The sequence below is a fragment of the Epinephelus lanceolatus genome, chromosome 2, assembly GCF_041903045.1.
Source record: "Epinephelus lanceolatus isolate andai-2023 chromosome 2, ASM4190304v1, whole genome shotgun sequence".
NCBI classification, from domain to species: Eukaryota; Metazoa; Chordata; class Actinopteri; order Perciformes; family Serranidae; genus Epinephelus; species Epinephelus lanceolatus.
Genome location: NC_135735.1, coordinates 1,882,310 through 1,907,500, shown reverse-complemented (window position 1 = coordinate 1,907,500; position 25,191 = coordinate 1,882,310). Strand labels below are relative to the sequence as shown.

The 25,191-nt window shown below is 42.8% G+C and overlaps 1 protein-coding gene across 2 annotated transcripts in view; it reads right to left on the bottom strand.

Moving 5' to 3' along the window:
- The window catches only part of LOC117259401 (multiple epidermal growth factor-like domains protein 11), a 221,351-nt gene that overhangs the window by 118,451 nt on the left and 77,709 nt on the right, over positions 1-25,191 (bottom strand). For both annotated transcript variants that reach the window (XM_078173119.1, XM_078173121.1), the window contains exon 6: positions 11,775-11,867. In XM_078173119.1, the coding sequence (XP_078029245.1) occupies positions 11,775-11,867 (93 nt within the window). The remainder of the gene's footprint in view (positions 1-11,774; positions 11,868-25,191) is intronic.

The window sequence follows — 25,191 nt, the reverse complement described above, 5'->3', positions numbered from 1 at the left end:
AGATTTCTCCTCAGTCATTAGTTCAAGATCCACACATTTAAACATATATTCAGCATCACACTTAGGTTTGGCCACATCATCAAGTAAAGATGTAAACACACCAGTACCACCGCAGTGCAGCGCATCAGGTAACGTGCGTCAAGTGCCACACCTAGCACACATAGACATGTTGCGCTGCAGCTCATCAACAGACGACCACACAAAGTTATTACTACTTTTATTGAAAGATCTGAACCTCCTCCACCTCTGCGTTAGCCTAAGATCATGTGTGGACAGTCACTAATTGAAGTTGATGTCTCACCTGAAGAGCCGATCTCCAGAGCTGTGACTCAGCAGGAAGTATCTTTTTGTCTTTATAATGACGAGATTTTAGTTTAGCTCGGGATATTTGTCAACTTCAACAGTAAGTCTCTCCTCATCCATTCTTCGTCACACATGAGACACAGCCACAGCTACAGAGTTCTCTTTATACATTCATGGTGAGGAGAGGAGTCAAGCTGCTGTAGGAGCAGAGACAAAGAGCTGCTACAGGAGCTGCTATGTTCAAACAGAGAGGAGGTGGGGACGATGTGCGTCTAGCTACTGCCGGTGTGGGGTTGTACATTGAAAACAACAGGGGCAGATGGTATGTGTTATTGTCTCTGTCAAGCAGCTGTCCAGTAGTCTCTCACTCTACAGCAGGAAACAGCACTTCAAAATGAAAGCTCTGTGCTGGCAATTCACTTTGATATGAAGTGTGTTTTTTACCAACTTGACATGTTTGCCAGTCACTTGCGGTCCATTCAGAATGGACCTGCGTCCCACTTTTGGACCCCGACCCACCAGTTGGGAACCACTGATCATGTTACCGGGTCATGATTTCTATGAGACATTAAGTTTTAAGAGACAGTCAGTTTTGTAAAATCTATTTTTTGGTGCTTTGAGCACACAGATCGAGTGCCATCTAGTTCCATTATACTGGAGAGAAGGCAGACATCTGTACGGCTGATGTCTCCAACACTCTGCAGCTCACACTGAAACTACCTGGATTATAAACAGAGCTACAGGTGAAAGGAGAAAACTGAGCAGACGACAGGAGATAAAAGGAGAAGCTCGCTGGGTAAAGTGTGCCACAAACACTCAGGTGTAGCTGTTTTCCATCTTTGCTATTTTTAAAGATGATGTGCAGGTCTGAGAACAGTAACAGCAGACTGGTCACACATTCGGCTGAAATGAGAATCTGTGCTGCTCAAGTATTAAAATCTGTCTGTACGTGCTCATTAGAAAAGTCTTCTCTTTGTCTGATTGTCAAAGTTCAGCCATTACAAGAAACACCGACAACAAAAATGTTATTTCTCAGAAGCTTCATCAGTAAAAAGATGTGCTAGTGTAATGTGCTGTGGCATCGTCCGTTTCCATGACAACAAATGGAGGCCAGTGCCAATATATTCATCACTTATGGCCGAGTGAAACACGGACAGATCGAGAGTGAGTCTTTACAAAGAGGTCTGATTGTTGCATTCAGTCAGGGGTTTCTGTGCACTTTGCCTGACTCCTCCCGACCCCGGGGGAGAGAGACGGAGAGCTGAGGTGAGTTACCCAGAAACCCTTGTGTTCAGGGGTCATTTCCTGTAGTTGTCTGAGATTAAACTGTCACCTCCATCAGGACACAACAGAGTCCTTTTATAAAAGACGGCACAGGCTGTCTGGGTGCAGCCGCAGTTGAAAACGTATTAATGATGCAAGCACTTTAAATTAAAAGCACCTGCTCCTGTGAACATATATCTGTCTGTGACTCTTCCTGTGCGTTCTTTTACGAGTCTTTAATTGTCTGTCGTGATATAAAGTGCTTTGTTTGTGAATCCCTCTGCTGTAGGGATCATATGGACTGCTGCTGCTGATGAGTGACTGCACTCATATAAAGTGTGTGTGAGTCTGAAATGAAACTATGCATTAGCAGACGCCCGGGGTGTTTGAGATGAGACGCATAGAGTCATAATCTATCTTTACAGCATCAACACTCACACAGCCCCAAGGCTTCAAAGATGGCTGCAAATGTTTGGAGTCTGACTGCTGCTGCATGTTCGTCAGATCCTGGAAACAATAAGTTTAAAGACTTTGGAGTCTGGTGTGACTTCAGTTTTGGGCATCTTTGTGAATTTGGCTACAAGGAAGATGGATGCACTGATATATGTCCTTATAAAGACAGTAACATGTTAACAAACCATTTCTTATTTACACATCCAGCAGAAAAACTTTAGTATTCATTTGGAGTCATTTTTGGCAACCTGACAAATCTATGTCCAGTATTCTCTCTCTTTTAGCTCTGTTTTGGTCTCCACCAACCTGTGAGGGAAATATCTGGATCTTAATTAGCTTAATATTCCACTGTGTTCACCAGCTGGTCTCAAACTGCATCTGCAGAGCTGCAACTAATGATTGTTTTCATTATACATTCATCATATAATGTTTTCCTTGATTCATCAAATAAAATTTAGTCGATAAAATATCAGCATATACCGATAAACGTTGATCATAGTCTAACCCCCAATTTCCACATACTCCGTCTGCGCCGCGCTACACAGCGCCGTGGATCTAGAGCGACCAACGGCGCGTACCCTCGCCTACTGGATGCGTTTCTGGAGCACTGCGCAGCATAGTGGAGCTGCAAGCTCACACATGGAAACTGCAAAATCCCGCGCTAAAAAAGTATTCACTCCCAAAACTCCTGCAATTTCACACCAGGTTTTCTCCTTTCCTTTCCCTCCTTTGTATCCTTGTAGAAAGGATGTGTGGTGTCATACAAAATACTATGGTTTTCCACTTCAACTATGAGTTTCTCCTTGTCCACCATTCCTCGGACCCTCACACTGACTGGCAACTTGTGCGACAGGATGTGACGTGATTTTAAAAAAAATGAGAGTTTACAATCCGTAGTCCGCGCGTTGTGTTGTATTTTGAAATGTACCGGATGCTGTGTGCGTTTCGTTTCCAGTTTGGTACGATGTGAGCATCGTGGCTTGACTTGCAATGGATGCACAGTTGCTGAAAAATAGACCTGGTGCGTATCTCAGACAAAGCAGAGCGCCATGGCACTTCTGGGACGCTCCAGGGACGTTGTGCAGCGCTCGCTGTGGAAATGAAGCTATTCACTAGAATGGGAGCGTATCTGCTACATGCTGCGCAGCGCAGACGGAGTATGTGGAAATTGGGGGTTAGCGCGATTTCATACCTGCCCTGTTTGGTTCAGTTCAGTCTGACTCCAGTTGGTTTGCCCCCTCAGTGTGGTTCGTTTGTGCAGGTGTGAACACAGCAAAACGACCAGACTGAGACCTTCTTGAAGAGGTGGTCTCAGTCCGGTTCCAAAGGAACTCTGGTGCGGTTGGTTTGTGGTGAGAAGGTGTTGCGACCTGGATGTGAAGCAACTGCAGTCACATCACACTGTTTGGGTTAAACATGAGCATGTTACAGTCCTGGAGGATTATTAATGTGCACCTCCTCCTGTACTGCCTTAATATGCACATTCAGCACATCCAATGCATCAAAACATTGTTTTCTAGTTGGAGCCGCGCCTCGTTTTCAAACTGTATGCTTTGACTAAAATGAACAATGACAGCAATATAGTCCACGATGAGCAGCGCTAAAATCAACCTGCATAGTTGTCCCTTGAGGCGTTCTTGAGATATCATGTTGACAGGGATGGGACGGATGTTCAGAAGGATGGACAACCCAAAAACATAATGCCTCCAGCCATGGCTATCACCAACGCAGAGGCAAATAAATGTCAGACTGTTGGGTTCTGCAGACAGGACTGGTATCAACATTCTGTCCAACAGAGAAAAAAAATCAAGTGCTCAACAAGATAATGATTTAAATTAAAACTGTCGAGTACTGTGTGTCCATGTGGAGACTTTCCTTCTCAGATCTAAAGCTGATTTTAAAACTTGCACATAAAAAAGATTTCCAAACATCCTTTACGCTCCGCATCAGTCACACACCTGGATCCAGCTGTTTGGTATTTGATGTTTCTTTCACATAATTAGTTGTCAGTAAAAAAAAAGAGGACAAAGGCAAACACCAACATAAGTAAACTTTAACAACTCTGTCAACTCTGTAACTGATAAATATCTGACGGCGCTGGAGTAATCACTGTTGATCAAATTAATGCCGATGTAGCGACTCGCTTCGCCCGACAGTTCCTTTAAAGAACCTTTACCATCTTTAAACTGCTTCTGTGCAAGTTCTCTCCCTTCATCGTCTCCTTCTTGCTCTTGATAATCTCTCTCATCATAATCACCATCTTTACATGATAATTTCCGTCATAATTTGTCCTTATCTGGCACTTTTTTCTTCAAATCCCCCCCCCCCCTTACTTTGAGGCCTCTCCCTGCGTCTCCTCTTGTGTCTTCTTCGTCTCATCCTCCCCTTCCTCTTGTTGCTTCACCCCACTTCTGTCCGAGCTATTTATGTTCCCTGGCAGAGAAACAAAGTTCTTCAACTGGCCTGGAGTTTGGAGAGAGAAGGCAGCTGAGGCTCACACGCTGCTTCACCAGCTAATCTGGTTAGTGACAGTCGGAGACGACACAGAGGACAATCCTGTGGCCTTCTCTCCTTCTTTCCTGCAGTGTCTTCTCTCAGAGAGTCCACGCAAAGTTTACTTGTTACAAACTGTTTGTGTTCTGCGTCACATGTGTCTGATCTGTACCCTGAGTTTTAAAACGCACACAGTATGATCATGTGAAAACAGATTTAATGATTCTTTACGTGGAGCCATGGTTCCTAGAGAGTATATCTATACAACACTAAATGTTTCTGCTGATTGCACTGTGCAGAAAATGTAACTGCTGCCTCCATTATGCTTTCTGACAACATTACTTCCACTCCAGTGTCCACTGTCATTTATTCTGCTGCCGAACAGATGATCAGGTGCTTTTCATGGATCCTCATATTCCATAATGATCAGAATAAAAATGCTTCATGTAACAACCTCAGTCAGAAGAGCCCGGACCGATCCGGCCCGATCTGAGGGAATCTGGGGTTGAGAGGAGTGGTGTAAACCTTTAGACTCTTTCACACATGCACTACAAAGTGAAAATGATCAAGCCACTACTCAGAGGAGCTGTATGAGAGAACACAATGTCATTAACCATAAGGTTACCCTGCCAGCTTCCTCATACAAAGTCCATGTGATGTCCAAGTAGCTCATGTGTGAACGAAGCAGGTACAGTAACTGTCCTGATAATTGTCCTGATAAAGAGGGCGTGATGATATTTCTACCATGAGGCTCACGTGAAACTGAAAGAAAACAAATATCCAAAGGTGAAGAAGATTCTGGAGCTTCTGTTGTTTGGGGCCGAAGCTGAAATCATCAGACAAATCAAGGGAACAGCAGGAGACTGAGATGTTTATGACCAAATGACAAGCTGGCTACAGGACCGCAGTGTAATCCAAGTCATATCCTGCCTCCTGCACGCGCCATCCCTCACCTGAACCAAACAGAGTATTTCCAGTAGCTGACAACGCTGCTGACAATCTCCTGTTGTGTGCTACAGTGTCGGGCAGTTACAGTAATAATATTTAGTTTTCCAGTAATGTGTAGTGAATGTAATTACTGATAACATTTGGGTAATGACATCACAGTTACTCCAAAACCAAACAACTCGTTACATCGTTACCTTTGTCATCATGTCGCTGCTGACTTGAAACACAACATCACATCAGCGGACTCATTTTCGTAATCGTCGTGCTGTGCAGGCTCGTCACAAAGCAGAGGGCTAGTTATGAAGTGGGAAATGTTTAACAGCTGGAAATATTCCCATTACTTTGATTTTGTCAGGAGGAAAGATGACAGGAACTCTGCTGCTGCAGGTTGTCGGACTAAAACTCTTTCCAACCTGAAAATCACGTCCTCAAACCTCCGGTTTGAAACACCAGGAAATACACCCCACCAAAGGTGAGCCCTCCTCGGCTGCGGACGTTGGCTGTCGCCCTGCACTGGCTAAACAACCCAAGCTGGATTTTACTTGCACACCTGGCTTTTATGTTGTGCTCACACCAGGCACAAATAAAACAATTTGTGCTAGTGAATTACATGTAAAGACCCTATTTGTCTATGTAAAAACACAATTTCTGGCCAGGCAGCACCATGGATGCAACATAAGTGATGTAAATTAAGCACAGCGACTGACGTGTGTAGCATGATTTCGCTTCATATTCTTATTCGTGAGAGTTAAAAAATCTGAACTGTAGGGACCGATTCGCGCCACAATAACCAATCAGCATTAAGATCCGCCAGGGACATGGACGGCGAGGATGTAGCAGCGGAAGTTTATTAATCAGAGAAATGGAGAAGAGGCTGATTGTGTCGGTCTGTGGCTTCCTCCAACTGTATGACACCACGTCCTACTTTTATAGAAACAAGACTAAAAGGGAGCTCAGACTGACAGACTGAGAGACAGTGGTCTGAGAAAGCCCCGCCTCTCGCAAAAAATTGCATTTTTTGGGCACTTGTGTACATGTGATTGCACGCACGCACGACGCGTGTCAACACAAAATATTCTAGTGTACAAACTCGTGAGTAATGCAACGCAAAACTTTGCATCATGTTGGTGTGAACACAGCATCAAAGGGAATGAGAGATGACGCTCTGATTGGTTGAATACATGATGTGCTCAAACACTGAATACAACCTCTCTGCTCCTTGAGCCTCACTTTGCACCCAGATTATGCATCGTTTAACCAGCAGGTGGACACACAATAAATGCACTTTAGAACACTAGCTCCTTAGTTTTATTTAATCTAGTTGTATTTCTATTTTGTTTCTGTCTTCAGGGTATTTTATTCTTATGAATCCCTTTCTTACAGACAGGGCTGAATAACTCTTATCACAGCTCTCTCCTCGGCTTCTCTCTGTGAACGGCTGCTAAACTCGCTCCATCAGGACAGTTTGTAAAATCTACTTAACCCATCTGAATTAGAGGAGCAGGTGCCGTCCACCAATCAGGATCCAGTGTTTCCTCTGGCCTGCCTGTGACACATTAAGCCTTTAAATTCATTCAGTACCTGCCACTGTAGCTCCACCACGCTTATTTGCAAAGCATCATGAAGAACGCCGCACTCATCCTCAGCTGCACGACATCATAAAACAAAACAATAAAAAAGCAAAACAATGTGAGGGCCGTTCAATCTGTCACTGACCGCAGGATTCATTTCCTCCGACCAATCAGAGGAGAGCGTGCGTAATATAAAACACACTCTGTGTACAAATCAGCTCAATATCCCCACGGGAGGGACGACTCCGTCTCACTGCGCCGCATCTTTACAGCAAATTACATTCTTCCACAGGTAATGAGCAAATGACACGTTGTGTTGAGAGGAGGCAGAGTCTTCACGCTGTCATCTGCAAAAATATGTTCTTTAATTTATTTTCCAGGCGTCAGGTCGTACAGCAGCACTGTCTGCAGGCCGAGGTGTGAGGCTGCTGCACGCTGAGCTCTGCTTTATCACTAAAATAAGTAAGAGGAGGATGATGAACAGATGGGTCCAAGAACAAAGATAGACAGACAGACAGACAGACAGACAGACAGACAACTGCAGCAGGGAAGTTGAAGTCAAAGCCAAACTTCCAGAGAAGTTGATCAGCACACTTCATCCTCCTCTTCCTCTCAGCCTAAGTGCTGGTAGATTTACCTAACCCCTGTGTTGGCCTGGCCTCAGTCCCTCGGCCCCCGGGCAGCAATAAAAACTGGTAAACAAAGGGGAGGCAGGAGGACGCCAATAACAAAGTGGGACTAAAGGGGCTGTGTGACTCATTAAGTGTCAATAGGCCCCCAAATCCCTCCGACCACACACACACACACACACACACACACACTGAGGGTTTATAGTGAACTGGACTGGCTCAGAGGGCAGGACGAGAGAGTGAAGCAGTGGAACCAAACGATGGAAATGAGGTTGATATTGAGATGCAATAGCTTCATTTCCAGTTTAAAGGTGCAATCAGCACAGTTTTACTCTTCCATACATCACAGAGCTGAATGACCTGAATGAGCTGCTGATCACAAACCATGACTCAGAGATCATCTCTGTTTCTGCTGCTCTCAAAACTTTCTGGCCTCAAAATAAATCTGATCCTCTCTCCTACACTTCAGCCTGCACATCATCTCAGGAATATTTCAGAAACTCCACGCTCTCTATTCCAGTCAGATCCAGGGACACTCGTCCGTGCCTTCATCATCAGCAGACTCCAGAACTCCTCCTAACATTCATTTCACTGATCCTCCTGTAAAACCATCACAGCTAAATGCAGCTGCCGCTTTCTTGACTAAGACAAAACAAATGTGATCCTATAAACTGCAACAGTTCGTCCAAACAATGCCACTGCTGGATTAAAAAGAGACAAGCAACAGTAACTTCTGCAGCTCTGATGTAGACCAATTTGGAGTGGACGTCACAGTAAGGTCACAGCAGCTGCACGTTCATCGTTGTGGCAGAAAAACAACAGACCCGAGAGAAACAGTTGAGATACCCAGAATAAAATTATATAGTTGTGCTGTTGAATGTAAGAATGCAGAATATAATCAAAAAAAGGTCACAGAGGACGCCGTTTGAAACTAAACCAAGACCTTTATGGTGGCTAAAATTTGATGTAAATGAAAAATCTACATAATATTTACATATGTAATTCATAGAGCTCTGCATAACATGTTGCCCTACATTTCCATCCAACAGGTGGCAGCAGGTTGTACTTGTTCTAAAATGCATTAAACAATAAAAAGACGTTCATTTGTTTGAATTATTTATGTCTTACATAGCTTCGTTTTACGTCCTTGTCACTGGCTCCACAGCACAGGAAGGAGGTAATAAGCAGACAGCGTTAGCTAGCTAGCATGCTAGCAAGTTGCACTTCCACATTAAATGATATTATATGAAGACATCTCCACAAGCATTAACCAAGGACAAAATCCATGCCTGACAAACGTGTTTTAACAGTTCTTATGATGATGAATTATCTTTCACCAAGTCAATAATTCAGTTCATCTAACCCTGACACACACACTCCTGCACTGAGCACTGAGCAGCAGCAATTAGCCTAAATATCAAGATTATTATTAACTGGAAACAAAACTTTTTTTTCTACACGTAGATCATAAACTCATGGATATAAAAATGGCTCATTGCAAACGCTTGATAAATATAAACGTCAAAGGGCCTTTTAGGTTTCATATGGCGCTCACACCGACACCACAACTGACCCTTTCTGCCACCAGTTCGGCTCCGCCCACAAAATACATCATCGCTGTTTAAGCATACAATAATGGTCTATACCTCAAAGTTCACTTTTATTTCTACCGCAGCACAGAGCTTGGTCCTTCACAACACCTACGTTATCAGCTTATCGTACAATATGGACATGACCTGCTGACCTTGATGTTGTCTGATGTCTTTACATTTTTGTTTACAAAAGAATGTCACTAAAATTTAGCCAACATGATGCTAGAACAACCAGCAGGGTTTTCTTGACCGTTATAAGACCTGGACGCAGTGGTTCTCCCTTTTATTTCTCTCCAATCCTTTGCACGAGTCAGAATTAAAATAAAACAACACTTCAAAGCCGACGCAGCGTAGCTCACCGGTAGCCTGCAGCTGCACTTTCAGAGAGGAAGAGGTACAGTCCAAATAATCCTTAGCTTGCTTTCTCCTGGAAACGAACCAGAAAGTCTGAAAAAGTTTGTAGATCTACCTTCCAGTAACTTCGTCCTAAATCCACCAGCAAAGCACCTGACTCCCAGGCCGTCCATTCACGAGAGCCAGCTGCAGCACACCAACCACTTTCTGGAGGTAACTGCAGTGTTACTGAAGCATCGCTAAGCTTGCTGTTAGTCCTAAAAGTCTTAAACTGAGTATTTTTGGGTTCCTCCTGCTGTGCTGTACTTTTACATATACTTGTTGTAAATATTAACAGATGAATTACTTTTTTAAATTTGTTAAATATTTTTTCGTATTTCAATGTCTGAATATTCGTCGTATATTGTCAAACAAAAGCAGTTACCTTACCGGCCAACGCAGAGCTCAGTCGAAACTAAAGCTGCAACAACAACATGTAAAATACAGCTAATAATGTTAAATATTTTGACAGCAGCCATGTGGGGCCGTGTAACCACTCAAACTACAAGACAAAGGTTTGGCCAAACCAGATCATGCAACATACAAACAGAGAAGATACGAGTCGACCCTTCTGTGTGACAGCAGGAAAAATTCAGTGATCAGTTCTGGGTTCCAGATTTTGCTCCTGATGTTGAAGATCTTCAGATTATACATCTGACAGATTATAGTTTATCAAACAGATTCCACTGATCACAGGATTTCCTTTAAACTCATAAAACTCAAACCAAAATCTGATGATATTCAGTGTTTGTGCTCCTCCGTTGTGGAGCAGCCTGGCTGCTGATTTGAGGTGTGCACCGACGTTATCATCTTTTATTTGAGAATAAATACAGGAGGGCTCTGTGTGTCTGCATCTATATTAAAACCTATTTTCCTCCCCTCTTGTCACTCTTTGGAGGAACTATAAATTGCTTATGTATGAGGCTACGCTCAAAAAATAAACCTGAACTTAAACGACTTGAACGACCAGCGTAGCATTTCACTCTGAAGCCAAACAAGCATATCATGATGTCCTTCCAGCTCATTTAACATTTCTGGTTTTTTATCTGCAGGAATTAGCGTACAGATTGACCTCTGCTGTGAGAATGTGCTCCTCTCTTTATCACCACATAAGGTGAACTTCAGATGACTCGTGTCCCTTTGAAATGCCAATCTCTGATCATTACGCTGCACCCCCGTCACAGGTCTGATGTCTGTACATCAGTGTGTGACTGCTACAGAGTGTGAAACAAGAAACCAAAGATCCTCACATCAGCTCCTGCACACCTCTGTCTTTTGATTAACTTACGGCTGCAGACTGAACACGTACTCTTAATCATCTCTGTGATCCTAATGTGAGTCCCTGTCCTCAGCTGTCATCAGTGTGAAGCAATCAAAAAAGTGATTTTACTAATAGGAAAACAGTTATGGCCAAAATGTTTTTGTTTTGTGCGGTCACAGAAACATCTGGGCACTAAAAATCTAATCAGTTCATTCATGAGTTGAAGTAATTGTTTGTGCCAAATTCTAAAAGAATCCCCTCAAGGTGTTCTCGAGATATCACGTTCACAAGAATGAGACTGATAAAAGGTCACAGTGACCTTTGACCTCTAACGACCAAACCTAATGGGTTCATTCTAAAATCCAAGTGAACATTTGTGCCAAATTTGAAGAAAAACACACACACACACACACACACACACAAAAACGTGTTTTGTGAGGTCACAGTGACCTTTGACCTCCAAATTCTAATCAGTTCAGTTTAGTTGTCTTCAGTCCAAGTGGATGTATGTGCCAGATTTGAAGAAATTCCCTCAAGGCGTTTGTTGAGATATCACCTTCACAAGAATGAGAGAGATGAGGACACAGTGACCTTGACCTTTGACCTATGTCCACCAAATGCTAATCACTTCATCCATGACTCAAAGTGGACATTTGTGCCACATTCAAAGTCCTCAAGGCATTCTTGAGATATCATGTTCATGAGACTGAGATGGACAGATGGCCAATCTGAACACATAATGCCTTCGGCTATCGCCGGTGCACAGGCATGAAAATGTCCGCAGAGGTCGAGAGGCCTCAGACTTTAATAACTGACCTCGTCTCAAACTGAGGAGAAAAAACAAACAAAAAGAAAGATGTGAACTCACCGCTGGAGCAGTCCAGTCCTCCCCAGCCAGGCTCACACTGGCAGGTATCAGGAGAGACACACCGTCCGTGGGCGCACTCTTCAGTACACAACGCTGAGGAGGAAGACGAGGACACAAAGGTTGATATCAAACTTTACTTTAAATACGTCTGGCTCTGTCTCCTAAACTTTGATCAGAGACAAAGACCCTGCTGATCTCAGTTAACTGTTACTGTGGGAGCATCACCAGTGATCAGGTGTCATCGTCCCCTTCATGATGTGTACGTCTCTGTCATCTACAGCTGTCAAAAGCTGTCAGCTTCTCAAATACAGAAAAATGAGTCTGACTATTATTCAGAACCACAGCTGCTTATTAAAGTTTCTTTAAAAGACTCTTTTACTTTTGAAACATTGTCAAAAAACACATCAAAACAGATGTTCTTTTAGTTTGATGCTAGTCTTGTGTAATCACACCTGTCTCCACAGCGCTGTGTCAAAGGTCCCGAATCTTTCTGCTATAAAGGAAAAAAAACCCTCTGGTTTGTTTTTATTTTTTAAACCAATCACAGTCTGCCTGGGCGGAGCTACGCTCAGGATGCAGTGATGGTGCTCTCGCAAAATAAGGTTGAGGGTGATCTTGTGTTGAGGTGCTGTCATCATACAGTCTGCAGACATCAAACTTGATATCGTACCCAAGTTGATTAGATCCATGTGGCACAGCTCTGCACAAGACCCGTGAGACTGATGAATCTCACAGTCTGTAGGAGGCTTCAGACACATTGATAAATGAGGTATAAAAAACATCAAAATCACAGATTACATTGAGAGAACAAAAAACAAAAAGCAGCGCCAGCAGCCGGGCTGACCTGTGCTGTAAAGCTTTGGGGTGCTGTCAGCCCTAGAGTGGTCTCCTTTGGTCTGAATCAGGGACTCATGTTGTTCCAAAGTTGTATAATTACCTAGAGTTGGTTGGTGTTCTCACGGCAGCATTTACAAGAGGACCAGATCAAATGCCTTGTGTGAGAAAGCTGCTCTTGATTGGTCAGAATTTCCATGTGGGAAAAATCCAGGAAGTAAAGCAAACGTTGAAGAAGAGTACACTTGCAAGATAAATGTGACACTTTCTAATGTCACAATGGAGGGACAACTACGCAGGTTGATTTTAGCGCTGCTCATCGTGGACTATATTGCTGTCATTGTTCATTTTAGTCAAAGCATACAGTTTGAAAACGAGGCGCGGCTCCAACTAGAAAACAATGTTTTGATGCATTGGATGTGCTGAATGTGCATATTAAGGCAGTACAGGAGGAGGTGCACATTAATAATCCTCCAGGACTGTAACATGCTCATGTTTAACCCAAACAATGTGTCATGTGACTGCAGTTGCTTCACATCCAGGTCGGAACACCTTCTCACCACAAACCAACCGCACCAGAGTTCCTTTGGAACCGGACCGAGACCACCTCTTCAAGAAGGTCTCAGTCCGGTTGTTTTGGTGTGTTCACACCTGCACAAATGAACCACACTGAGGGGGCAAACCAGCTGGAGTTTGACTGAACCGAACCAAACAGGGCAGGTGTGAAAGCAGCCTTAGGCTCCTCTCCCTGGAGACTTGCTCAAAGTTGCTTTCATGCATTAACAGAGCTCAGGTTTATATGGCAGACTCATTTCAGTGTGTGTATCCTGTATGTGTCCTGCACCTCTGAAACATAAAGAACAGATTTTGGGTGTATCTACCTGAGTGCACAAAGTTTTAAGTTTCAGATGACAGATATTTTGGCCACAGAATAAATAAACTCAGTAAACAAAGTGTGTGCGTGTAGGAAGTGTCTGTTAGAGAGTGTGTGCACATTGCAGCCGTGCTGTGTCACCACTTTAATTGTTTGCAGTTTGACAATTCCATATATCAATGAGGCTCAGATGAATCCATCAGGAGCACAAACTGTGAGTGGCTGTTAATATTTATGTTTTCACCGACCTAAAAAAATCAACTTGACTCAGATACGACGAGATGCAGCGAGCCGCTCTGCTGATAGTGTGTGAGGCGTATTATCTGCTTTGTACAGCAAACAGATAAGGCAGCACTGACATCTTCATTTTCACCTTACGCTCCTGCAGTTGCTGTAATATTTCATCAGGACACAACCTTACAGCTGAGAGCTGTCATACACTATCTGAAGGTTCACAACAAACGACTCCATCACCGCGTAATAAACGATGCAGTGTTTTCTCAGGGCTGCCGAGTCTCACCGTGTCATTATCCTGAGCAGCGATTAGCTCGGAGGCTGAAGGTGGCCAGGAGGAGTTGTGAGGAAGAGGAGGAAAGGTAAAGACAGGAAGAGGAGGAGGAAGCAGAGACTAAAGAAAAGACAGAGGCAGCAGTAAAGACGAGTGACACACACAGATTTCTGTAATACCTGAAAGTGAATCTGAAAATGTCACTCCTGCTGACTTCAAAGAGTAACACGTAAAACTTTAAACCCGATGGTACATCAGAACGACTCTTAATAATATAAAACTTGACTTTTTCATTTTATTATGTCGTTGCATCATAAATTCTGAGCAGCTCTCCAGGAAACACCTCGATACTGCTAAATATCATGGACTCTATGATCCAGTGTGTGTAGTTAAATAATATCTGATGTCATGTTCTACCTGTAGATTTACAGTTACGGTTTCAACGCTATGAGATTTTCATGGTGTGATAACTGTCTCAGAAAATATCATGGTTAGAACTGATATTGTCATCAGTCAGAATGAGCCTTACAGGAATGATACTGGACAAATTACTTTTGGTTCATCAAATGTTTTATTACTAGAATTGAAACCATTTTGTTAATAGAAGTCCCATTAACAAATATGAGGGTTATTGTAACGTGTGCATTTGGATATCTGCCATACTGGAAAAGAAATGCAACTGGACGTTTATATGAGTTATTAGTGAAGGAGAGACTTTTTACACAAACATCGATTAACAAAAAGTTTCAAGTTTCACTTGTAGTAATGAAACGTTTGTTCGACCAACAACAACCCTTCTGTTTCCAGTCCTTTAAGGCTCCTTCAGACTGAGGGTAATATAAATTCTGTAATACTGTGATACCTTGAAATCGCGATATTTTCTGTTACATGTCAAAATATTACACATGAACTGCAAATCTTTTTTATTTGTTTTATTCTGAAAAATAATATTTTTGTTCTCACCTGCTGCCTGCCTGCGTGTAGTTCATTCGTACCCATGAGTTTATTTATATATGTAACAGGCTGAATTCTACAGCAGTAATATGTGTAACAAAGTCAAATGTACATTTTTAATATTAAGTATTAAGATTCCAAAAAATTTGTGGTAAAATCGAGCTTTTTTCAGTTGAGGCAGCAGCTCGCCAAAATAAAGCCAATTCTTGATAAAAAGCACTTTGAAACAGTAATCCATTCCTTTGCCACTACTCGGCTGGATTACTGCCATGCACTCTATGTGGGGGTCAGAGGGTCCTCTGTGGCTCGCCCACAGTTAGTACAAAATGCATGTCTTTTAACTGGCACATGTAAGCACGAGCACATTTCACCCATTTTAGCCTCACTCCACTGGCTGCCTGTGCATTTAAGGATTCATTTTGAAATTCTTTTATTTGCTTTTAAATCCCTAAATGGTCTTGCCCCGCCTTACCTCTCTGAGCTGCTTCACCGTTATACGCCAACCCGTTCCCTCAGGCGCAGCTGATCAGCTGGTGGTGCCTAAAAGCAGGCTCACGCTCAGAGGGGACCGTGCTTTTGCTGTTGCAGCTCCAAATCTCTGGAACGATTTGCTGTTGCACATTAGACAGGCCTCTTCACTGTCTGTTTTTAAATCTCTCCTTAAAACCCACCTCTTTTCTTTGGCTTTTAACATCGTGTAGGACGTTGATTTTATTTGTTCTTACATATGTTGCCTCGTGTGATTTGTGTATGTTATTGTATATTATATGCTATGTTTGTATTTGATTATGTTAATTATTTACCTTGCTGTACAGCACTCTGTGGTTATTTTGAAGCGCTTCATAAATATAGTTGGATTGGATTGGATTATTACCTGACCCTCTCAGGCCTCTGTAGTCAACATGTGGAACGTTTGATACTCAGTTTCTGCACGTCTATGTTCACCTTCAGTTGTTCCCCACCTATAAAGCGACGTGTCCTGCCTTACCTCGCCCCTTCTGCTGTTGTGCTCCATGGGAGAGGTAAGAGACATTGCTCTCATAGTTATTTCCATGTTTTAACACTGTTAAGTTGTTTATAAATTCATGTTACACTAACATAATCCTGTGTCACTTTATTCGTGTAGGGGCTGTAGTTTGTGTGTTTGTGTGTGACGGAGGATTTTGTTTTGTTTGAGAGGAATAAATACAGAACTCCTCCAAATATATCCACAGTCTGGGCCTCTTCATATCTACACAACGCAGACACCACTGGAGTCCACTGGACACATGAACATATTATACATATATCACACACGCTTTTTGTGGGTCACCTGTCGGGTACCTGACCCGCTGACTCTGACTCTGAGGACTCCGATCTGTGTCATTGTGTTCTGTGATTAAACGTCACATTACAAATGTCGACGTCCTCGATCATTAAGCCCTTCATAACCCCACCCCCTGCTACCTCACCAACCTGCTCCTCCACCACACTCCGCTCCTCTGATGCCAACGTCCTGACTCCACCACTCAGGACCAAACACCTGAGGCGACAGAGCCTTCTCCATAGCTGCCCCCTCCCTCTGGACACTGCATCTCCTGATTCAAATCACTCTTTGAAACTCATCGTTTCAAAGTGTGTGAATGATGTGTGTATTTTATTGTATTCTATTTTATGATAGTTTTAACTGATATAAAGTGTCTGAGTACCATGAAAATGCTCTATAAATAAAATATATTACTGTTATTATTTTAGAGTGGCCTTTCATCGCGACCATCCTGAGACACACCTGTGTGATAATGATGTTGTTTAGTCAGCATCTTGATGCGTCTAATCTGAGTCTGACTTTAACCAAAAACACAATCTTTTTTTAAACCTAAACCGTTTGGTGCCTAAACCCAACTATGTGACTACCATGCAATGTGGTGGTCGTTTTGTGTTTTCCTGTGAGATCACGTTGGTCACGTTACATCTATTGGCGGCTTTGTGGAATCAGTGTCGTAGTTGTGACGTTGCCAAGCAAACAGCAGACTGTGTAAGTCGGAGTCAGAGTGGTGAGGCTGTTCTCCGCCCAGTGCATGCTGGGAGAGCCAGAAATAGTTAAAAGTCCCAAAGGTAAAAAATAATCATCCAAAAAAGATAAAAACTATAAAATGTGTATTTTAAGCCATCACACTAAAAAACCCATATTGGTTAATGGAATGAAAAATCAAAGCTGGGACGATAAACAGCTTTATTATCGCCGGCTGAACTTTATCTAACATCCCCTGCAAGTCGTTGTGCGAGGCTCACTTGTGTATCACAGTATGAATAGTGCATCATACATCAGGTAGGATTGTGCCGGGAGAAGACGGGCTGACAGCTTGGAGACTTTAGCTCCTCCATCACAGAAATATGATGCGCTGCTGCTCCGTCTCTGTTTGTGCAACTGATTCCTCTCCGACGGAAACAGGCAGCTTGACTCGCATAAATATGTGTGCAGGAACAAATGAACATCACCGGAATGAACACGGATGCCTCCTCTGTCTCACTCTCTGCATGATGGGACTTCATGCACACACACATGCAGTGCAAGCTCTGACACACACACCCAGCTCACCCTGCATCACACAGTTTAAAAACACCCGAGCTGTGTTTCAGGGCTGTGAGGTGTTATTTAAAATCAGCACAAAAAGTGAAGTGCTGAGTTTTGAAAGTATGCGAGCAGGGAGGAAAAGTAGGAGTTGGACTGGCCTCGGTAAAGCCAGGTTTTATGGGTCTTATGGTGCTTTAGCCACGGAGGGGTCGTCCTGTCTAAATTTATAGTGGCACTGTGTTAACGTTTTACAGCTTTTTTCATGCATTAGGACAAGAATCCTCGCAGCCACATGGACTTGGCTCTGAGCACTGAGTAAAGATTTATACTGGAGGAGGGGAGACTGAGGTGGAGTGGAGCCTGAAGTACTGAGAGCTTTACATACACTCAGAGAGAGACACAGTGTACTCAACATACGTGCAGATGTGTTTAAGTGCAACGTGTCCTGATATGTGAAAGTTATGCACATGATTCGTAAAACATCTTCAGAAATAGCACTGACTGGTTTGGTTAGATTTGGGGAAAGAATCATGGCTGGGCGCTGACGTGATGTTACGTGATGTGACATGTTGTGTCATATGTCGTAACCTAAAGTACGCCAATGATGACGTCTGTGCTGTGTCTCAAATCACATACTTCCATTAGTACACTTCATGTAGTATACTGTGTGCACTGTGTACTCATTGGCGTAGTGCGTGGATTTCGACAGGGTAGTGTTGCCTCAAACCAAACACGGCCATTGTGCACTCACCGGAAATGACGACTGCAAATTAGCTAGTTAGCAAACTAGCATTAACATTCACTTTATCTTTCGTGGTACCAAATAATTACAGACTGCTGAATGAACCCAACAAACATACTGCTGGCTTATACCCGACAACAGTATAGTGGTGCTTAGTGCAAAAAGCACATATATTTGTACAATGCAGCGATGTTCACAGCCGCACAGTCCTATTTCCAGTTTGAAAAGTGGTCCCTCCACTTCCGCTACGTAGCCAAGATGGCGACCATTGAGGGCGAGAAGTGTCCATAGTTCCACACTCACCTTCTTGACTGTTTTGAGTGCACCATCCAGGCACTCATAGTGCACTGCATTTTCCATACTTCTCAGTGTGAACGCACTGATGCACTCACAATATTAAGTGTAAGTACAGAAGTACGACATTTGAGACACAACACTGGTTTCACACGGGACACAAAAAGCGTCTCCTGGGTCAAAGTCCTGTGTTTAACCTGTTCACCACCCCAACCACCTCCCCACAGCTTTATTGCTCTTTATACTGGGAGTGTAACGATCCATTGATCTGGATCGATATATCAATTCAATGATCAACGATGGAATATCATTAATGCAAAGTGAAAACATCGATCCATATTATCATCTTTAGACACGCCTTTATTTTGAAATTCTGTGTCACCGTCAAAGAGCAGCAGGCAGAAGGCAAGCCAAAAGAAAAACAAAGAGGATAACGTTACTTACTTAGGAATAAATAAGCAGAGTGGAAATATTTTGGATTTTGAAATACAGGTCAGCAGACAGAGAACATGCCGTATGTAAACAACGCTGTTACTGTACGAGATAAAACACGACACACCTGCCGGGCTGAGCATCTCACTCCGCTAACTTCTCACTATCAGCTGTTGCTTCAACAATGTTCCCCTAAAAAAAAAAAAAAAAACGTGCAAGCTAATGAGCTGTTCTGTCAGGAGACGCAGACTTAAAGGGCCAGTGTGTAAAATGGGTTGAAAACAGTGACATCAGTGGTCAAATTCTAGATTGCAGGGCTCACTCGCTCACCCCTACCGTCGGGTAAATGACGGCGGCCTCGTAGGGACAAAAAGCCTTGCGCACGAGTTTTTCAGGAGTAGGTCTATCTAGCAACGAGGTGAATGTTTATTTAGAAATCTAAACCATGTTACGATATTATAATGAATCCCTCACGAGTAGGAGACCAGAGGAGCGTTCAGGAAAAAGGCCCGTTTATTTGAGCACTCCAAAAACTCCAGTAACACTCCAGGGGGTAAAAGACTCCGTCCCAAACTCTGACTCTTCTGGCGTAACAGACACACTTCATACACACATACTCGTTTACCATACCAAGCGGGGACCCCCCTCCCCTCTCTGCTCCGCCAATCTCCAGCCCGCACACTGACTGACAGCGTAGCCGGTAAACAGCGCTCAGCTGTTTATTTAGCCTAGCAATATCTCCGGACTATAGTAGCTGCAATGGACGACTTTGAACGCGATTTTGAAGAGTTTCTTGTAGCGGACACAGACCCAGAGCCATACCTGTTTGAGCCGGAGCACACAGATGAGGAACTCCATGTGTTTGATGCTGAGCGGGTGAGAAGAGAGGCTGAATGCACAGAATGGGATTCAGCCTCTCTTCTCACCCGCTCAGCAGAAGAGAAAGAAGAGAAGAGAGGCTGAATGCACAGAATGGGATTCAGTGCTACTGCTGCCATCGTTGGGGAGATATATCATCAGGAGGAAAAGCGCCGCAGAGAGTGCATCACAAGGAGTGAAGTTACGTCTTCTTTTCCTCGCAGTTCGGGTTCATTCTCTCCTGTTGCGTGCTAAGTGTGGTCCATTCGCAAACTTTATACTGTACTCTCCATCGACGAACTACTAACACTCTGCTGTTTCCTCCTCCTTCTTCCTTCCTTCCGCTGTCTTCGTTGGTTCATTTATACACGCGAAACGCGTTCTCTGGCGGGCTGGATTGTCCGCTCGGGCTGCCGTACATACATGGCGGCGCAACATGGCGACCTCTCTAAAGCAAGGCCCTTGATACATATATATATAAAAGCATAATTATAAGGCTACGAAAACCAAACGAATTTTATTTTATAGCGATTATACACTTGTATAAACATATTAATGGGTAGAATATTCACATTCAGATTCAGTTTGACAATAAACCATGCCAAATATTACACACTGGCCCTTTAAACAAACGGTGAGTAAGAAAAAGTATAATGTTTGACAGCAGCCTACCTCATCATGGTTCTGATGATGTCACTCAAAATTAACATCTCCCCCGCCTCTTTCACATAAATGTGCTCGTGGCTGATAGGACGACCCAGAGGTGACTGGAGTAGCTGATAACCAGCTTTGTAGTGTTGGTTATCCAGATGGCCGATGTGACGGGAGAGGGGTCGCACACATGCTGCATTTACTGCGCCCTCAAATTCATGTTTTTAATTTAAGTGTCAGAGCAATGCTGTCATGCTGAACACGTTTTCCTGAGTGCCTGTCTTTCAAGGTGTGACGGCTGCACCCTAAGATAAACTGTGTTCGACTTTAGGTACCCAGCAGCACTCCACATGTCATGTGACGAAGACCAACCAATCACAGCCCACAGATATCTTTCCTTCAGTAAATATCAGTGTGTGATAAATATGGAGGAGAAGCTGATCATGTTGGTGCAGAGGTGTCAGAGAGTCACATCTGTCCCACAGACACACAGAAGATCAGCTCTGACCTCAGGGTTTCAGGTGAATAGGATGTGATATGGTGCTTGCTATGGTCGCTTAGCAACCTCAGACGCAACCAGCCTCTGCGCTCTTGAAAGGCACCTGACCTCACATTTTCAAGGTGGTTAAAGAGGCAGCATGTGTTTGAGGCCTCCATCAAACCAGATACCAAAAGATAACCTGGGTAAGTTGGAGTGGCTTCATAACACAGGCCTCTGGTGCTGACACTGAACTGCAGCTAATTTGTTTACATGAGGGAATTATCAAGAATAATATCAGGAAGACAACTGCTGTCATGGTTACAGAAATAATCAGACAGTTTGGGAGATGAGTTTATCAGCTTTGTTCAAATCCAAAATTTCAACTTTTAGTCAAACTATCTTCTATTGTCAAAACACTACGTTCCCTCGCCCTTTTAAAAACGATTCCAAGGTTTCCTGTTGCTACGTATAAACACGTGTTATGGATGTCACGCTCTCAGCTCCCATTTGGATAACACAGAAAAGAACGCAGATGGAGTCGGACTTTAAAACGAAGCTTTGTGAGCATGTAGTTCTGCCAAATAATGATTTCAGACTGTCAGATTTCAGAACTTTTTTCAGAGGCTCTAGGAGGTCAAACTAGCTGCTATTTCACATGAAAAATTTAAATCAAAAGCACTATAATAATAATAATTATAAAATTTTGTGTAGCAGGACTGTATTTTTTCATCTTTCATTTCCTGCTAATCGTTTTACAACCCCTCAGATTTCTCCTCAGGTTGGGAACAAGTGTTGTTGGTCATCGTGCGGCGCTGCTGTAAACAACAAAGCAGTAGCGTGATGGGGGCGGGGTCACCACTGCAACCAAAAAAAAAAAAAAAACCTCTTGCTTTCTAACGAGCTGAAGCCGCCAGGATTAATAGTTTCTGTGAGAGCTCTTCTTTGTGCCATGCAGCATATTTTAGGACAGAGAGAGAGAAAAATGTAAACGCCTGCAAATACAGGCTGAGATTTTAATAAGAGAGCCAAAGACACATGCTGCTGGTGTAATCCTGAAGGAGAGTTGATAAATCATTAAACGAGGGCCTAATCCTTTCATCCTGAGGATCGGAGCAGAAACAGCTACAAGGAGGATTACATCAGCAACAGCTACAAAAAGATTAATAGATATCAAATTAAATAATCACTACCTAATTCCAGCTATTGTGTTGGCGCGCTGCAGCGTCTTCAGTGCCCTTCGATCTCTGATCTGCTGCAGCAGGAGGAACGAGCGCCGAAGTGTGAGCCTCAGACTGAAGGAGCACACCTGACATCATCTCTGTTTAAATCTGTCCACAGGTCTGATCAAAATTAAACTGTTCTCAACAGGAAAATACATTAATTAATATTCCTCTTCTTGTACTCTGAACATAACGTGATCTTCAAGTTACATGCACTTTTTGTGGCGTAAGAGACACTTATTTGCTGAATAGATAATCACACATTGTAAGTGAGTCTATGTATCAGGGATATATAAATGAATAACATTATCAGGATATGAAAAGATGATGCTCTCTGCATCAATTTTTTTTTGGCAAAAAATATTTTTACCTTGTTGAACAGTTTTCAACAAACACAACTTCCTCTTCGAGTCAAAAGTCAAATCATAGAAATCATCAAAGACGTTTTAATAAAAGATTCGCGTGAAAATTCCAACTGTGAAATAATATTTTTAGGATTTATCTGTGTATTTTTACAGTAGAAACACTGCACATCGTGTGTGTTACAGTTATCCTGTGAAATGAACATACACTATGTGTAAGTAAAAGGTGGACAGAGATCTTAAAAAGATAAACGTTAATACTCCAATTAACCTGCAATATTTTTCACCTCTTAAATGTATATATTTATTCAACATACAATGCACATGACTGCACATAGTTCTTAAGTTTACTCTTATTCTATTCTTGTTTTATTCCATTGAAATATTTTCACACTTACAGCCTCAGCACAGTGACCATGTATATTTTATTTTAATATTTAATATCTTAAAGTACTGGTGTTAAACACTGTAGCATAATGCACATTTTATTTTTATTTGAATGCACATTTTAATTTCTATTTTACTTCATTTTGTTTTATTTTATTGCTTTATATTTACATACTTCTGTTTCATACTCTTATTCCTCCTTCTTATGACTCTCTATTTTTTACATTGGAGCGGCTGTGACGAATCATAATTTCTCCTCAGGGATCAATAAAGTATTTCTGATTCTGTCAATAAATCCATTTAGATTATATCATATTTTCAAAGTTGCTCCTCATAACTTCAGATTTTGTGAGATTCTGGTTTTTCTTCAGTAAATCAGGTGATTGTTGTTTTTACAGTGAAGCTGCTTTTCATGATGTAACTTTGCTAAAAGTTTGACAAATATGGACAAAAACACAAAGGTGCGGAGAGTTGAATATACGGACGTTTGATTTGTTTCATCATCAGTAACTTTTCTTGGATGAAGGATGAAGCTTGATTAATGTGGCACAGACGTTATTTTTACAACATGCTCTGATAATAAAACCTGTCTGAGACCTTTGTGTGAATTAAGGTCGTAGTATCAGCTCTGTTTGTCTGGAGACTCGGCTGAGGTGATCCCAAAGACGCAACAGGTTTGCACAGCTGTTACTGAGAGAGAGTCAGGTGAAGCCGAGCTGTGCTGGACCATACAGTGGGAATGCCTTCATTACTCAGCTTTAATTCATACTTAGCTTTATTTTTTAAACATTTTTGAAAGATGGAGTTCAAACACAATAAATTCTTCATCATCTGATTAATTCAGGTTCAAATATTGTGTTTCTTTTTTCTGAGCAGGTGAAACTCCACATGTACTGTAGGAGGAGTGTAGAAGGCAGCCAGGTTCATTTTGGACACAGACATTTTGAAATAAACAGACAGTTTATTGGCTGAGGTTTCAGCTGGTGACAGAGAGGGGAGGGGGTAAAGGTTGAAGCAGGTTGATGGGTGACGAGGTCACAGACGGCCGAGCTGCCCGGGTGCCAGAGAGGCGACGCAAACGGCATTCAGAATCCAGGAAGAAAACTACACTTTACACCCTGCGGTTGCATGCCTTCATGCACCAGTCAAGTCTCCATCCATGTCAGTGAAAACATGGATGCTTCACACACAGAAAATCTATACAATCAGCACAGTTTCAAGATTAGAGTCACCAATTCAGTATCTGACCAAATGTCTCCCCTTCTGTTCCTGAGATATGACGTAAGGGATAACGCCTGACGAGTTGTTCATTGTCACTTCTTAACGGCCGACATGGAGGCGTGAACCGTCCAACACTCAGTGGAGACCATTTAGAAGTGATAGTGGACACCTCCTCAGGCGTTACCTCGTTTATACAATGGTCACTTACCAAAGAAATAAAAAGTAAAAATATTCATTCATATTTTTATACATTTTGCCACAAAAATCCTAACTGGGTTTCCATGGTAACACCTGAGGGTTTGACTAATACCTGGAACAATCATTGCCGCATGGTAAGGTTCTTATGCACTGGAAATGTTCGTCACTACTCCAGTAACTAGGATGAACCTTAGATACGACGGAGCAACAGGAGATATTCTAGTCCGCCCAGTTCATGGAACCATTTGGCCCAGCTGTTAGCCAGAGAGCTAACATTACGCTAGCAAGATTCAAAGTCAATAACACAGCATACAGTTGACAAACAGTAAATATAATTTGACAATATGTTAAACAACAGGACTGGAGAGCTATCTATCAATAGATTTTCACCACAGTGATTGCGTCTCAAGTCCCGGCACTGATACCTCCAAGGCTGCCTGGGTCAAGGCAAGATGGAGGGACCAGTGCAAGTCAGCAGAACCATCAAGGCTCCACCACCACACTGAAGACCCCACAGATGTCCCAAAAGCAATGGACAGGCTTAGGACGCTTCAGGGCAGCAATGCAAAAATGGGGTCTGATGGACAGCGCCCACTGCAAATGTGGGGACCCACTACAAACTGCGGAATACATAATAACCAGCTGCCCCAAACACCGGCCACCGAATGGTGATCGTGGTCTAATCCACCCTTTGTCAAGACCCGCCCATGGTCCCGCCCCCCTTGGTTACTGTTGCTGGGTTCGACAAGCCAAGCCTCGCGGGGGTTCATTCCCATAGGAAACACTGGAAAATACTGGGAGATATAACTTTCTCATAATTCGAACTGAATCAATCATTCTGTCCAAA